The sequence below is a fragment of the Falco biarmicus genome, chromosome 9 (assembly GCF_023638135.1).
Source record: "Falco biarmicus isolate bFalBia1 chromosome 9, bFalBia1.pri, whole genome shotgun sequence".
NCBI lineage: Eukaryota > Metazoa > Chordata > Aves > Falconiformes > Falconidae > Falco > Falco biarmicus.
This window is the reverse complement of record NC_079296.1, coordinates 32,650,969-32,667,085: the sequence shown is the minus strand read 5'-3', so window position 1 is coordinate 32,667,085 and position 16,117 is coordinate 32,650,969. Positions and strand designations below refer to the sequence as shown.

The following is a 16,117-nucleotide window of genomic DNA, read 5'->3' as shown; positions in this document are numbered from 1 at the left end:
ATTCGCTGGATTAGCATTCTGGAAGTCACTCCCGGGTTGTGTTACAAATTTCTTGTGAAAACTTGAGCAACTTGGTAACGTGCACAAACTTAGACATTCATGACATTCATGCTGCCATTTCCCATGTATGAAACTGCATTACTGACACTCCCTGGCTTTTTTCTGCTTAGTCTTACATCCTCAGGGACCCCCACAGTCTGGTGGGACTCAGAGCCTTCCACACAGCAGCTCAACTGTAAATGACAGGTGGTTTCTACCATATGGATCTATGCCATACACTCTCAAGCCATTAAAAAGGCTACGAAGCATGAGAAATCAATGGCTTTAAAAGCCCTGCGTAGGACTGTGGTGTTTAAGAAAGAACAGTTCAATTGCTTTCCTTGCTAGGCAAACTCACATATTGGGCGCCTTGGGCCAAAAAAGCAACAGCACATCCAGAAGTATTGCAAGGGCTTAGAGAACTAAAAAATTTCAGAAATTTAACTACTAGTAAAGCAGTAGGTTCCTTCTAACTGCTGCTAAGACATTTTTCTGTGTAAATATATAAAAAAAATAAGTGAGAAAATGATCCTGTATCACAATTCTCAGTTCTACCACAGGCTTTCCAAGCAACCTTACGTCAGTTGCTCATGCCCATGTAGGTCAGGTACAGATCAGCATACAGAAGCCCATGTATGCAATATAACATGGCACTGCCTGCCCTGCCAGCAGTGCTGGCGGAGTGGAGGAGAAGAGCAAGGATAAAGGAACAAGAACCAAAAGGAGACCCCTGAAGTAAATAAGCTAGAATAAGCTTGCTCATGTAACCCTGTGCTTTCATGCTGCTCTTCTGGAGAAATGGCGATTCATTTGCAGAAAAACCTGGTGATCAAAGAATGCAGAAATTGCCAGGCACTGAGGGAGGGCAAAAACACACTGGGGGCTGCTCAAACCAAGGCTCTAGAACCTCTGCAGTCTCTGATTTATATGTGCTGCGCAACAATACACTTACATATTCATGAACAGCAACCAATGAAAGGTGCTGGCACTATTAGCAAATAAGCCCTTTTCTCGTAATTAAAAAATAATTCATACTGATGCAAAGTACGTACTTTAACAACTGCTTTTCCAAAAGGAATCTGAGGCAGCTCAACACCTGTATTCTCCAGGATTTTTCTGGAAGTCCCAGACTAAATCTCCAAACATGATGAACTCAAAGAGATTTTCCTCAAATCTATGCATTTACAGTTCCAAATATTATTTTTATTTAATTCTTCCCCCCCTTGCCAGAGTTGATGCTTTCAGTTTCATTCTGAGCTTGCCATCCCACTTAAATCCAATGCCTGCAACTTCCAGCGGAGCCACTTCCCTACACCAAATAGCCACAGTTTCTTACTTGGCAAAGACCGACCTGTGCTGGATGCAGCATCACATTTCTGTTGCCAGCTGCAGAGGCACTGATGCAATCCAGAAAAGAAAGCAGCAGTGAATTTTCTTTATAACAGTAACAAACCATCCTCTCCAGTACCTTCTTAATTACCCCCCCACCCTTCCTTTTAGACACCGAAAATTCAAGAAAATCATAAGCCACTAATGGCTGAAAAACATGAAGACTTTTCAAGTGAAAATGCACAGATAACCTTACTTAATACTGTGCACTTCCACGCACTCTGACTACAATGAGACACCCCTTCTTGGAACGGCTACTGCCAGTGACACTAGGAATTGGTTGTAGGCATCTATAGATGCTCACCTCTGAAAAACTAGGGAGGTCTCTCTGTGTCATCAGCTAATCCTCACAGGAAGCATACTGCGTTCTCAGAGTGCCTGGCTCTACACCACCGAGCTACAACCCCACTGAGCAGAGGTACTTCAGCATGGCAGTGGGTGTCCTTCTTCCCTAACAGGAGTTCTGCACCCACATGTCGCTTATCAGCTGAGGAGTGTTAAAGTGTCCTGATATATCAGCCAAGAAGTGTCAAAGCCAGACAGAAATACTAGCAAGAAAATATTACTGTTTCAAAATCCCATTTAAAGAGTACCAGTGAAGTGGTCAGCACTTAATCACTTCCCCCACCACACTCCTCCAAGCCCAGGTGTGTCATTTCCCACTGCAAATGACGCCCAAATGCCACCAATGCCAGTCATGTCAAGCCCCTCATGCAAACCCGTAGGGGTGGCCTGGGCTATAGAAGAACCTGATTTCCCCTCCCTCCCACCCAAGTTTACCTCTAAAAATCCCTGTTTGTAAAATATTTTTATTTGCTGTTTGATATATATATATATATGAATGTACGTATGTAGGTAGGTACGTTTTAGAGGCTTCTGGAGTTTGTCCTGATAGTTTCATCTGTTGCCCCAGAGGCCTGACCCCACACCACCAGCAATGGCAGTTTTAATGGCAGATTAAACAAAAAATTACAACAATAAAAATGTTTGCTAAACTATGTACCAAGTTGCTAAAGGCTGTGAAATATTACTCCCAACACTGAAAGAGAAGCTGCCCACCACTACTGAAAATACAGAGGCATTTCACTGCCTTTGGGATCGACCTTTTCACACTGCAGAACCACTGACAGCATGAACTAACTTGCTGCCATTAATGGCTGGATCAGACTAAGAGGTTCTTGCCTTGGTTTCGCATGGCAAGTGGGAGGCTCTAAGCTCCTTTCTGACCATGGCCAATGCTTGAAAGCCATATTAATTTTTAACCCCACAGTTACAGAACCCAGAGAAAGCCTGGGGTCTTTCAGTGATGCTCTACACCACACATCATTCTTGGATGTCCACACAGCATGATTTTTACAGCAGTTTTGGTGCTTTTGTTGTTTCCCTTAGCACCTTACAGTAACTAAAACCAAACTCCTGCTAATCGGTGTACCTGAGCTGACAGGAGCCTTAGACAGAGCTCCGTGTTGTCCCAAAGTGCTGTCAGTAGACAACCACAGACAGACTCCTTGCCTGGCCTGTCTGGCCACAAAACGATACACTCCTGTAAGATTTCAGAGGAACTGTGAAGACTTCTGAACAATGAGGAATGAATAAATAGAGCATGGAAAAGATCAGTGCTGTGCAGAAGAAGCACTGGGCATGCAACTCGCTCATTCACCCTCACCAACAAGTAGGAGAAGCCTCAGAGAAGAGATGCAGCCAGCGAACCCTATGTATCCTGCTGTGCAGGTTTGTACCAGTAGATCCACCAAGCCAGTGCTGTGCCTGTCTGCAGAGGAAGACTATGTTACAGCCAGACGCATCTTGCTGGCTCACACCTTAGAGATTCCCTGCTTTCAGCCATCAGCTACCTGGTCCAACTCTTCACATCAATCAAATGGCCACTGCCACCCAGCCAAGCCCTGGGCACCTCTCTCTCCCTGCTGAAGAAGCCCAGCAAGCCTGATGTTCCCCACGAAGTACCAAGCCCACAAGCTAAAGACCTCTGCGGATAGTGACCCACAGCCACAAGCTGTTCATGCACCTTTCACGGTGAGGTTTCAGCCCCCGGAGATTACCTAATTCTCATGGTGAAGGAAAATGCAAAGCAATACACAGCTGCTGCGGGCTGCCAGAGCACCACAGAAAGTATTTCAGGGTCTCCTTCTGCTGCCGGTTCCACTGGGGTGAACCTGGAGCGCATCCAGAGGAGTAGCAGAATTTCCCCACGTTCATGCCTATGCAATTAGGATCAGAATTAGGCCCAAGAGAAGTGGAAAAATACCCAAAGCAGCTATTCCCTGGTCTGTGAGCTGCGCTCCCTTTACACATGGGACAAAGAGAAGAGTCAGCAAACCACAACACAGGAAGGAATGTTCTCCCTCATCGGCACTCACTCAGAGGAGCAGCTGCTGCTGCTGCAGCTCCTACTGCTGCTGTTTTCCTGAATTTCACATTGCTACTGCTTGATGGGAGGAGAAAAGAGGAGGTCAGTGAGTATTTCTGGTGGTGAAAGGAAGTGATGCGATTGCAAGGCTTGGTTCTGCTCCTGCTTGCTTTGGAGTGACTCCTCCTAACTTAGCAGAGCTCTATGTCAGTATGAAAACAGTAAGCATGTCAGTCTCATGCCTACTTGTTGTGCCTTTAGCCAGGATAGAGTTAATTTGCTTCCTAGTAGCTGGTGCAGTACTGTGTTTTGGGTTTAGCAGGAGAATAATGTTGATAACACGCTGATGGGTTTGGTTCTTGATAGGTAATGTTTCATACTAAGTGAAGGACTTCTCAGTTTCTCAGGCCCTGCCAGCGAGAAGGCTGGAGGGGCACGGGAAATGGGGAGGGGACACAGCCAGGACAGCTGGCCTGAACTGCCCAAAGGGATATTCCATACCATGGGACATCACACTTAACATAAATGGGGGGGTGTGTGATCGCAGCTCAGGGACTGGCCGGGCATCGGTCAGTGGGTTGTGAGCAGTTGTATTTGCATCACTACTTCTTCCTTCTCCTTTTGGATTTTATTCCTCTTTGCCTCTCTCTCCTTTTCATTACCATTATTATTATAGTTCATTTAAATTCAATTACTAAATTGTTCTTATCTCAACCCCTGATTTTCATGTTTTTCTTCCTCCCCATCCCACCACAGGGCAGAGGGGGTAGTGAGTGAGTGGCTGGTGGTACTTAGTTGCCAGCTGGGGTTAAAACACAATGCTACCCCGATCCGAGGTATTTCACTGCTGTTTGTGAAGACAAAGTGCAAGATGAGCTGGAAATCTCCTCTTCTTTCCTAATGGGCTCCCAGAGGCAGTAGAAGCTGGAGCCCAGAGAAATCCAGCAGCACAACTCTGGCATACGGGTGCTGCTCTCGGCTCAGTTACTGCAGCAGGCACAACCCAGGAGGGTCAGCTGTGCCAAGCTGCCAGGAGCTGACACAGATCGACCTAGTGCAACACACATCAGACTGGCAGCTTAGCAGTGAAAGTTAAAACCCCAGCACTACCCAAACAGCAAATATTTTTATTACCACATGTACGCAGAGAGAAGGCAACAGGACCCAAAGCCTTTTCTCCCTGCTTAAAGTGAGACAGTAAAACCCCTTGAAGGTACAGAGCTGCTCCTTGTCCTGTTGTACCACCCACGCACATTTGCCTCTGTTACAGATTCACTGAAGGCAGCAATTCCAGAGATACTGGAGCAAGAAATAGACCCCTATTACTGAGGCTGGGTTCAGTCTGAGCATGGTATCAGGGGAGTACAACACCCTCTCAGTTTGCAGGTCCCTGCAAGTCTCTGTCCCCTGGAGCTAATGGTGGCCCTGTATACAAGATGCTGCTCAGAGAAGCAGCACTTTGCTGTTATTTGGAGGGCTCTTTGCAGCCGCAACCATGTTGTAGACAACAGAATTCTTGCACATGGTTAATAACAGCTCTGCAATAAAAGTAAACCCTGGGGCATCTAGTTTGTTGTGGTTTCAGACGCGCACATGTGTGTGTTCATCCACGCCTCTGCTCCCTTCTGCGCCAGCAGAGCATTCAAAGTGACAAGAATCCTCCCCTCCCAAACAATGCTTCTTGCAAGCATGGAAGGGACCTTGACTGGGCGATTCATCCAAGCAAAGAACTAGTTTATATTATCTCCTCCAGAGGCACTAGAAAGACTGGCGGAGACAACCATTCTGAGACAGCCTTTGCTTCAGAATACTTGCAACATTAATGGACAAGACAAGGGCTGGAACGGGCAGGGGAAGATGCAGAGAAGTGACTGGAAAATGGATTCTAGTCCTAGACCAGCACCCAAGCACAGGACCCAAAGTACGTGAAACCAAAAGGCTCCATGACCAAACCCATTAATTTTAGAGACAGCTTTTCTCCTATAAAACTACTGACAAAGTCTGCAATGACATTACAGACTTCTCTAAGTCATTATTAATTAATCTCAAAATATTGCCTTTTGCTCCTGCAGTAAGCAGTCTAATCCACAAGTCCTGTCCACCTGGTGCTATAGGTCTTGCTACACCCGCAGCCAACAAAAGTGAAATTCAGAAGCCTTTCTCACCCTGCATCCAACCACTTTGGATATTCCTGTAAAACTCCAGAGCTGCTCTGAGCAGCAACAGGGCTGGAAGACCCACTCTCGGCATCCCAGTCTTTTTCAGCACAACATGAAGAGCAAAGCAGGGCACTCAGTCCCAGCCACTCTGCAACACTCATAACAAGGTGCAAATTACAGGCAGGAGCAGGAAGATACAACTCTTGAGCTGTGAATAACCGACAGGGGTCAATTCATCCTCTCCACATTTTAGACGAAAAGGTTCAGTCCTATACCTCGTGCAAACTCATGATTCACACCAGCCTTTGGCCTGCAAGCTCAGACAAAAGTAAAGAAATTCTCAATCTCAAGCACACACGAACAAAAACCCTAGATAAGTAGGAATCTTACGGTTTACTTCCTTGGCCCAAGTCCCAAATAAATCAGATTTAGTTACATGCATAAGTAGACTGCAAATGACAAGCTGCCATGGCTTTTTCTTCCCATTAACTGTACACATTTTATGTCAAATAACCACTACCCATTAGCTTTGCCTTGTGTTTTATAAAGAATTTTTTTCTTGGGGCAGAAGGGAAGAGAACTGGTTTTCCTGAACATTTTTCCTGCCAAAAGGCAAAGCTGGCAGAATAATATCAGACAAAATACAAACAAATAAAACCTGGTTCCAATAACATAGGTATGTCTGAAGCTGAATAAAAATTTGCTTTGGAGCATTCCAAGCAATTATACCTGACAGTAAGAAAATCACAGCACTGGCTGCAATATAACCACAACAAAGAAAGATGCAGAGGCAAAATACCAACAGATTATGTTTGGACAATAAAGAATATTGCTTATGCGTAGAGTTTGAGAGTGTGAGAGGTGTCATGTAGATGATGTGGCTACATTATAAAGGGGAAGCAGGAAAGTCAGCAGAGGAGGAAGACAGACACAGCCACAATTTTTAAATATACATGCATAGTAATCAATGCCATTTAAGGAACAAAGCTGGTACTTTTGTTCAGTGAGAACTCTCCTCAATCTCAATAGGCAGCTGACCTGCATCAGGTCCTACATTTTTCAATGAACTGAAGTCGGGCTGCAGTAAGTAGATATCCTTGCTTACAGAAAAGGGAGTTCAGCAGTGGTTTAAACAAGTCAATGTAAGATTTTCAAATGCAATTAAGCTGGGTGACATGTTAGAACATGTGTTCAGGCACCCATCCTTGCCAGCAGTCTGATTTCCAACCACGATAACGTTAGTCACACCCTTCCCCTCCTCACACACTACATAAAACCAGAACAACATCAGACAGAGACAGCAAGGACAGAGAAGCTCCCACAGGTCCAGTTCTGTCCTAATGTGCTCGGGCTGGGACCATGTGGGTGCAGGAAGAGAGGCAGAGGGCTGCAGTGAGAGCCCAGGGCCAAAAATACTTCCTCTCACTAGTCCTTGTAATTCACGAGTGCTAAATGCATTCAAATCATTGGCAAGGAAATCGTCCAGGGAGGGGAGCAGAAAATGTGTTTACCAAACCCTGTTTGCTTTAAAATATAGCATAGTGTGAAAAAGCATAGTATGCAAAAGCAGCAATTCACTATAGCTGCCTTAAAAATTGTAAAAGTTGACCTGGCCTAGAACAGTAACCCCCGAAATGTTCTGATGGCTTTTTGGCTTGCCTGAGGTGAATTAGGAAATATCAACCCGTTTCCCTCCCAACACCTCCCTCCCCCACAAAACTAGCTTTACAAGGGGACATTGCAAAGGGAGGCACACACCCAAAACCCCAAGCCAGGAAGGGCATGGGGCAGGGTAGCTAATTTCCCATCTAATCAGAGGTTGTGCTCTTCCCCACCAGCTCCCTACCAGCGACACCTCTGGAGTGAGACTTACCAAGTGAGAGGCTGGCCACGTTGTACTGGTGTAATTACCAAAGCTGCTGTTGACAGGGATGTTCTTGGGAGCACAGGAGACAAAGCAAAACTGATGTGAAAGACAGTATGGTTGTGGGCTCAAGAGACAAGAGTACCATGCAGAGGGACTCCCCAGAAAATCAGGGAGAAGCTGAGGAGTGGAAAAAGGGTAGTTAGACCAGCTTCTCCCCAGAAAGAGAGTTACAACCACTGCTCTGGAAGAAAACCAGCCAGGGCTTTACTCAAGCCATTTGTAATGCCATGGTCTGTGCTATGGAAAAAGAAAACATTTTCCCAAGGCTGTGCCGCCCATTTTTCCTCAAAATCCAAACAATTTCTTAGCAAACATCCCAGCAGGAAAAATGAGAAGATACTTTTGTCTACTTCACATTCTGCCTCCACCCCACCCCCATTTTCCATCCTGTCTTACAGTCAAAAAGTAATCAAAGAAATTTATTCATATTTGGTAAATATAAAATACAGACAGCTCTGCAGCTCAGATCTGTCATGTCAAGCATCGCCGGCAGCAGATATTTATGGCAGTTATACGTCCTTACTTTAAAAAGGTTTCTATTTGTTGCACTAATAAACAATCATAATGATGCTACCAGGCACTGTTATAATTAGAAAACACTAGAGGTCAGACATCCTTTCCACTGTGCAAGTGCATTTCAATATGATTGCAAACAACAGCTGGATGTTAACGGCAATGCAGGGATGAAAGGGAGTTATTTACATACTCAAGCACAAGGATGTCACTACAAGACCTGGTCGTTAAGCAATCAAATCCCTAAGAGGACCGGTCCTCAGCAGTTAGGGATGGGATTGAGACCAGTTCTTCCTGCACCTGGACAACCAAACCAACTGAGAACTACACAGCTATCAGTTACGTTGGGCTCAAGAGCTATGCTTGTTTAAAGGTAAATATGAGACCTTTGATACCACGCATGACTTTATTTTACCACACGCCACAGAAGAGACGGGTATGCCAACTGCCTTACCTCATGCAGAGGGAGTGACTTAGCTGCAAACAGAAAAAATTCTGCTGCTTCAGTATGATACTTTAAAGTCTTCCATTACATGTCCAAATAAGCTCAAGCCTCCATAACTTGTAACGTATGACATACAGACAGCACAAGCTTGCAGACTCTAGGCAGCTGCCACTGCAGCCAGCAGATGTCCACTCCTAGCTTCAAAAGACTTGCTCGTTTAAGCATCCCCAGAGACAAGGCACTCCTAACGTCCCAAGGCTCTGGCAGTCAGACAATCCTAAGGAAGACGGTGGCAGGTCTTCCTCCCACACATGTTGGTTTTCCCTTTCATCACATCAGCTTCTTGGGCATCTGAGGCTTAGTTCCACTGCTCTGATCTTGCCTATCCCATGGAGTTAACATAAAGAGCTGCAATCAACTTCAGGCAGAGAAAAACCGTAAGAAATCAGCAAGCTGCTTTTTCTAATTGGCAGCATATATATTATACCAATAACTTCACCAGCAGATGATCTTTTCCATCTGATGGTTGTTGCCTGCAGGATTAAATCCCCACAGACTTGGCCTGGCAGAACGAAAAGGAAAAATCATGTCCCAATAAAGTCATTGCAGTAACACGGTGCTTACATGCATAAGGAGAAAGGTTTGTCGTCTTCTTCCAGTTTGCCTCCTATTGATCTGATATTACATCTTTCTATGGGGAAGCAAAGCAAAGCAGATTTAAAGTCATTTTTGTTCACCCATGCTGGTGAACAGGGGCTGTCGTTCAGCTATAGAATGTGCTACAGGGTCACAGGATTAAAGCCTGGAGTTTTCACAGAGCAAATGCTTCAATCCCCTTCTTTGACAGCTAATTAAAACTGAATGTATCTAACTTCAGACGGGCAAGGCACCAACGAAGGGAGGCAATCCCCAGGCCATGTGGGGACACTCTGTGGTATATAGGGCTGGATTTTTCTGGGAATTCTCCCATTAGAAATGACAGCCAGAATTCTTCACAGATACATATCAGCATAGAACCAATTCTAAACAAAAAAAAGAAAAATAAAAAACCCCTCCGTCCATTGCATTTTCAGATTCGACCAGCCTTCTGACTGGCTTCCTGCCTTTTCCCTACCAGAAGAACCCTGACCCTTCTCAACACTAATGGATTATCTAGTTTCTTCCTGGTGAACTGTCCCAAGATCCAGACTATCCATTCAGTCAATCCTCCCTGCCTCCATAAAGGTCCTTGTGTTGTGCCAGATGTCACAGAATACAGCTGGGACTAAATACACCCTCAGCCAGCATGGGACCTATGGCTCCAAAGATCTGGCACTAATATTACCCATATGGATTGTAATGAATATTTCTTTTCTGTAATGAAAAACTTCGTAGAAGCAGGGATGGATTCTAAAACCACCTGGGGGCCCAAGTGAATTTACTAAAGCATTTTACCAAAAAGGATCTATTTGGTGTAACTCTTGATGGTTACAAAGACTCAATTTGCCGTTGAAGCCAAAGCGAATTTTCCCACTGGAACCGAAGTGCCGGACTTTTACTTCCACCACTTCTGCAGTGGACCACTGTACTGAGTGGATAGCACCTGAGCCACGGCAGAAGACCTGCAGCATGCTAGAAGAAAACATATGATTTCATGTCCACGATACTGAAGAACTACTTGCTTACACAATCACCTTCCTATTGCTTGACATATCAGTAACCGAGCAAATCTCTCCCTTCTCTGCCTTGATTTCCCCAAATATAACATGAGTGATAACGATCACCCCAGTAAAGTGCTTTCTGATCTACAGGTGAAAAGGAGCATAGGAGTGCAGCATGGTGATTACTAGGGGTAAGCAATACCTTGTAAATGATGTCACGTCACAGAGAAAACCCTATTGCAATCACCAACAGTTGTTGTCACAGGGAATTCAATATGAGAAGCAAGCATAACAACAGTACCAGTCACTTCTTGAAAGCCTGGTGAGAATGACTTTGAGAACTAACACTAGCCCCCCACAGAGCTCTTTGTAGACACAAAGGTTATTTCAGGAACAAGCTCTTAGTGAAAGGAAACAAAACAATGATCACATCACACATGTTAGTGCATCTATTAGAAAGGCAGAATGCCTTTGGTCTTCAGAGCCTTTTGCTCCAAAAACAGAATCACTACCTAATGATACTTTTTTCTTCTTCTTGAATATAGGAATATATTGGCTCCTGAGTGATGGTGGCTTTTTGCCTCACGCAGGCTGTGCAGAAGGCCTGATGGACTGAACAGTTCTCCCAACAGGGAAACAGCACAATGCAGACTTCATACCAGGCTCGTGGGCAATACTCATGAAGAAAAGGCCTCAGACTTTCATAATACCATGTCGCATATGTAACCTAGGATGTATTAGATACATCACACTGAGTATATGTGGGAGACTGACAATATAATCCCCGAGTTTAACCCTTGGCTGTCAAGCCAGAGCAGTACACCAGAATAAACAGAAATCTGCGCCTTCTGAAAGGCACCTATGGGTGCACCAGTTTACCACTCACTTTGCTACTGCTTGCTACAACACACCTTTAAGTGGGAGCTTAACCATATCCTCTGGTCAGACCTAAACTGAGCTAACACAGTATTAAAGAAACGTATCAACCTATTTTAATAGATGTAACACAAACACAGGTAGACAATTCCAAAGTAGCTGAGCAGAAACAAGTTTCATAAACCTTACAGTGAGTCTGTAAAAAAACAGCCACTTCATGCAAGCTGTCTAGTCTCAACTTCAGGTAGCTCTGCACATCCCTGGCACTGCTAAATCCCACAGGTGACATGTCAGCGCTCAGCCCAAGCCTTGACAACAAACTCCATGAGCGTGGGGGTCGCTGACCAACACCCCCTCAAATGCAATGTTCACAGCCCGTACACCATGCGCTACAACCTGAAGGTGACCTGATTTCCAGGGTTTGCATCTGCAGTTAACCCAGGATAAAGCACAGTGCTCCCCTAAACGCTTCTCTAGGGAAACGTGCAAGTTTTGAGGAGCAAAAATAAGGACCCTGCCCCACACATCATGTTTGGCACCAGGGAAAGTGGCGGAAGGCACCCGGGGAGACGGCGGAAACAACGTCCCTGCTGCTGTAAGGAGGCACTGAAGGGTGAATAAGCGTTTTTAAATGCGACTGTCACTTACTTATCCAGGACGAAGTAGAGATCAAAGGCACCGTGACAGGAGCGCTGCTCTTCTTGCCCTTCTTCCTCCTCCTCCGGCCGGGCGCAGGAGGTCAGGCTCCACATCGCCACCAAGAAGCAGCACAAAACCGCTGCTTTCTCCACGTTGCTCCTGCAACTCGCCATCTTTTCCCTTCCTTAATTCTTCCTCCTCCCCCAGTCTTTCTCGCTGCAGACCTTACGGGCTTTTCGAAAGAACGCGCGGGGGGGGGGGGGGGGGGGGGCGGGAGGAAAAAACCCACCAACTTCAGGATCTGAGCTTAACCCTGCGGGCTCAAGGCAGCCCTGCCCGCCGGGCACTGGGCTGCTGGCTCAGGGCTGGGGGTTGCGCCCGGCTGCACTCCCCCCGGAGCCCCGTCCCCATGCCCCGCCGCCTGGGCGCTGCCCCGAGCGGCTCAGCCCCGTCCCGCACCGACAGCGGCGGCTCCTCTCGCAAGGGCCAGCGGCAGGAAGGGGAGCGGGGGGAGGGAGACAGGATCTTATGGGGGCAAGCTGAACCGGGACTTTCCTGTTCCGGGATAGCGAGGTGGGACAGGCTGCCGCGAGCGGGGGACCGAGGTTGGGGACCGCTGCGCCCCAGCGCCACCGCCCGCCGCGGGCACAGGGCGGGTGTGTGTGCCCCACCCCCCCGCGGGCTGCCCCGGGGCGCCCGGCAGCCGCAGCGGGCAGCGCAGCCCCCCTCATCCCCCGCGGGCGCTGCTCCGCGCCGCCTGCCCTCGGGGCTGGGCAGCGGGGACGGGGGCTCCGCCGGCGGCGGGGACGGCGCGCAGCGCCCCGGGGCATCTCCGCACGGCCCGCTCGGCCGCAGCCTGGAGGGGTGCCAGGGGTCCGGGGCTGGCAGGAGTCCTGAGGCGGCGGGGGGGGGAGTAAGCCGCTGTAGGAGCTGGGCGTCGTTCCGAAAACCTGTAACAGACCGGAGGTGGGAGAATGAGGGCAGAGGGCACTTTTAATTGCAGGAGATGAGCGCAATTAAAAACGTTATTGCCTGGGGGCGGGGGTAAGGGCAGGTCTGCACAACCCTCTCAGGCCACAGAGAATTGTTTCTCCTCCGAGGTAAACCACCCCCCCCACCCCCCCTTATTTTACACCTGGAGTCCGCACACATCCTGCAGGCAATGAGTAATGACGAAACGAAATCTCTTAATGGGGGCTTTGCACAGTAGCTTAACCGCTCCCAGCCCGATACACACAGGTTACAAAGCACTGCCCTAAAGAGCTAACCCAGCTCATCTGGATGCTGTCTCCAAAGTTCGAATAATTAGTGGCTTCCAGCCGCTTCCCCCTCCCCCACACCCTTTGCGGCCCCTAATTAATGAAAAGAGCCACGGGGAGGGATGTGAGCAGAGTCACTTTACATGACAGAGTTGGAACTAGACGTTTCTCTGTTTTGCGGGGGGGCGAGCGCTTCCCAACGCAAGTCAAGGTCGAGGGAATCCATCCCCTGCGGGGTGCTGGCACGCTGCCCCAATCGGGCAGTAGCCCCCCCAGCACCCAGCGCTGCGCTGCGGGCCTCTCCACCCGGGAAGCCACGCCGTAACGCTCCAGCCAGGAGCCGCCTCTACGTGCCCACAGCAGAGTGACACCTCCTGCCCACGGGAAAGCTGGCACCCGAGGGGCGCAGGGCCCACGCGGGCGGGGCTCGGCCCCTTGCCCTGCGGGGAGGCAGCGCGGCCCCGGCGGGAGGCGGCGCGGTGCCCCCGGCCGGCCCTGGCCCCCTGCGCCCCGCAAGGACGCGCGGCGCCCGGTGCCCCCTCCAGCAGCCCCGCGCCTGCTCTGTGCGGCGTGGCGGCCGCCCGCAAGTCTGAATAAAGTTTGCGCTGCGGGGAAAGCGTCTCGGTTTCAGCTGTCTGTTTCTGTGCTGGACAAAGTTCAGACGCATGCAACCGCGGCGGCGGTCGGGGACTTATCAAGAAAAGATTAGAGGGTCCATCGGTTTTGAGCCGCTCGCCCAGTTTTATCTATGCACAGCTAGAAGCTGAATGCACTGCTTGAGCTAACCACTGTAAAGGTTTTTGCGCACTGCCCAGTTGAGACCCAGCGATTATTTAGATCATGGAGAAATACGAGAAACCCACATCCTCCCTGGTGACATTCACAAAAAATGAGCAAGCGGCTGCTGGGCAGCGGGAACCCCCCCCTTCCCCTCGCACCGCCGGGCTTCGGCCTCGGCGGTGCCCACTAGCGGCCGCAGCCCCGGCACGGCGTCCCGGCCGCCCTCGCTACCCCCCGCCCGGAGCCGTCCTCCCCCCGCAGCCACCGTGCCCTTGCAAAACGCAATAAAAATGCCGATAGCTAAAGATTCCCTCCGTGCTTCGTGAATATCACACTGTTTCGTAAAATACGCTGCAGACTTCAAGGGAGTCTCCAAGGCACCACAAAGAAAAAAGCCGGCTGCAACTATTTTCTGACCGTGTGCATTGCTCTCCTCTGACCGCTAACAAATGACCTTGCCCTCCGCAGAGCGCGGACTGCCTGCCCTGCCCGCTCCGAAGGGTGCGCGGTCCCGGCGTGGGCGGCGCGTTTGAAGGCTCGTCGGGCGCACGCAGAGGCGGCGGCAGCGCCGCGACGCGCCGGTTACCGGCGGCCGCGGCTGGTGCCGAACACACCAAACACCGGGGACCGGGAGGGCCAGGCGCAGCGTGGGGCTTGCGGGTTGTGTCTGCGGAGCCGCCTCCCGGGGCCGCAGCCTCCTACTTCCAACAAAACAGGTTTTCCCATCTGCCTCAGCCCCTCCGGTGGCTGTCACGCACGGCGGGCGAGCCTGACGGCTCCGGAACCGGAGCGAGGGGTGTGTGTGTGGGGGGGCGGTTAGTGCTCTTGTCCAGGGCAGGGGAGCGGGGTGGCGGGGCTGGCAAGGGGCGCCGCCGGAGCCGGAACCGGGCCGGGGTCGCAGCCCCGGGACTGCCAGTGGCCCGGCTGCCCGCGCTGTGGTGCCCGGGTTTTGTTCGGAGGAAAACTAAACGGCCCGTCAGCTGCGCTGCCCGCGAGGTGCGGATCTCGCCCTGGGACACGAGTTACCTCGGTGCCCGGACCGTTTCGCAGTGATTCGGGCTCCGTCAGGCAGGTGACAACGTCTGCTCATCCCTGCCTGCGCCTTCTGTGGCTGTCCGCATTAAGGCTGCAGAAGTGTAAACCTTGCCATAAGAATTGTGCATCTCGGTTTCCTGCCACCCGCACCCCAAATCAGCGAGTGTTCCCCAGGAAGCCTGAGGAGATGCCAGCGGCACACGAACGCGCCCCCGGGGGCGTCCGGCGCGGGGCTGCCCGCAGCGGTGGCTCAGCTCCTGCAGCCCCGCTGTGCGCTGCAGCCGCGCTCGCTCTGCCTGAGCTCAGACGGAACAAACTCCGGAGTTCATCCTCGTCAATCCCTGTGGCACAGAGCGCGGGGAGCGTGGGTCACTCTCTCTCCATTGGGATAAGATTACTCTTTAATTGCAGCGAAAATCCGTCCTTTCAAAAGCATTAAAGGGTTGACGTTTCTTCTCCCGATACAAGCTAATATTCAGATTACATGGACACTAATCAAATAATCCGGGTTATTTCATTTGTCAACATGTTCATAAAAATTTTCTACCAGGCGTTAAAGGCATTTATACGGAACGACATCTTTCAAAAGCAATGTCGCTAGTCCAGGTTTAGGGAATATTTGATTATGACAAGACGTTTGATGGTTTTATTTCACATACCAGCTGTGCCACAAACCGTTTCATACCTCAAACAAATTCCTAATTTTGTATTCTGCGAGTACTTTGTATGAAGAGGTAATTTTCATTATAAACCGCTCTCATCAATAACCTGCAGCTCCCAGAACAGCCTCACATGCAAAACTGTCGTCAGAGGCTCTAAAGGACAAGCGGCAAGCAGGCTCTGCAGGTCTTTTTGTTTGGTTTGGTTCCCCCCCTCAACTTCAAAATAAACTCTTTCTGGAGCACCGGTACAAGGGGGAATCCCGTCCACCCCCTGAGCCCCCGCGGCCCCGCGCCCGCCCCCGCTGCGGTCCGCAGCCGCTCCCGCGATGGCTTCTGCCTCGGGAAGGGCTCCGCGCCCCCCGCGGGCGCTGGTGGCAGCGGCTCCT

General features: G+C 49.7%; 1 protein-coding gene across 4 annotated transcripts in view; it reads right to left on the bottom strand.

Moving 5' to 3' along the window:
• LOC130154951 (anthrax toxin receptor 1-like) overlaps positions 1-12,593 on the bottom strand; it is a 195,468-nt gene extending 182,875 nt beyond the window's left edge. For 2 of the 4 annotated variants that reach the window (XM_056351724.1, XM_056351725.1), the window contains exon 1: positions 12,005-12,227. In XM_056351724.1, coding sequence (XP_056207699.1) covers positions 12,005-12,168 — 164 coding nt within the window. In that variant the 5' untranslated portion in view covers positions 12,169-12,227. Of the gene's footprint in view, positions 1-12,004 lie in introns of all 4 variants that reach the window. The other 2 variants (XM_056351731.1, XM_056351726.1) reach the window with 2 other exon arrangements.
• Between the last annotated feature and the right edge of the window lie 3,524 nt (positions 12,594-16,117).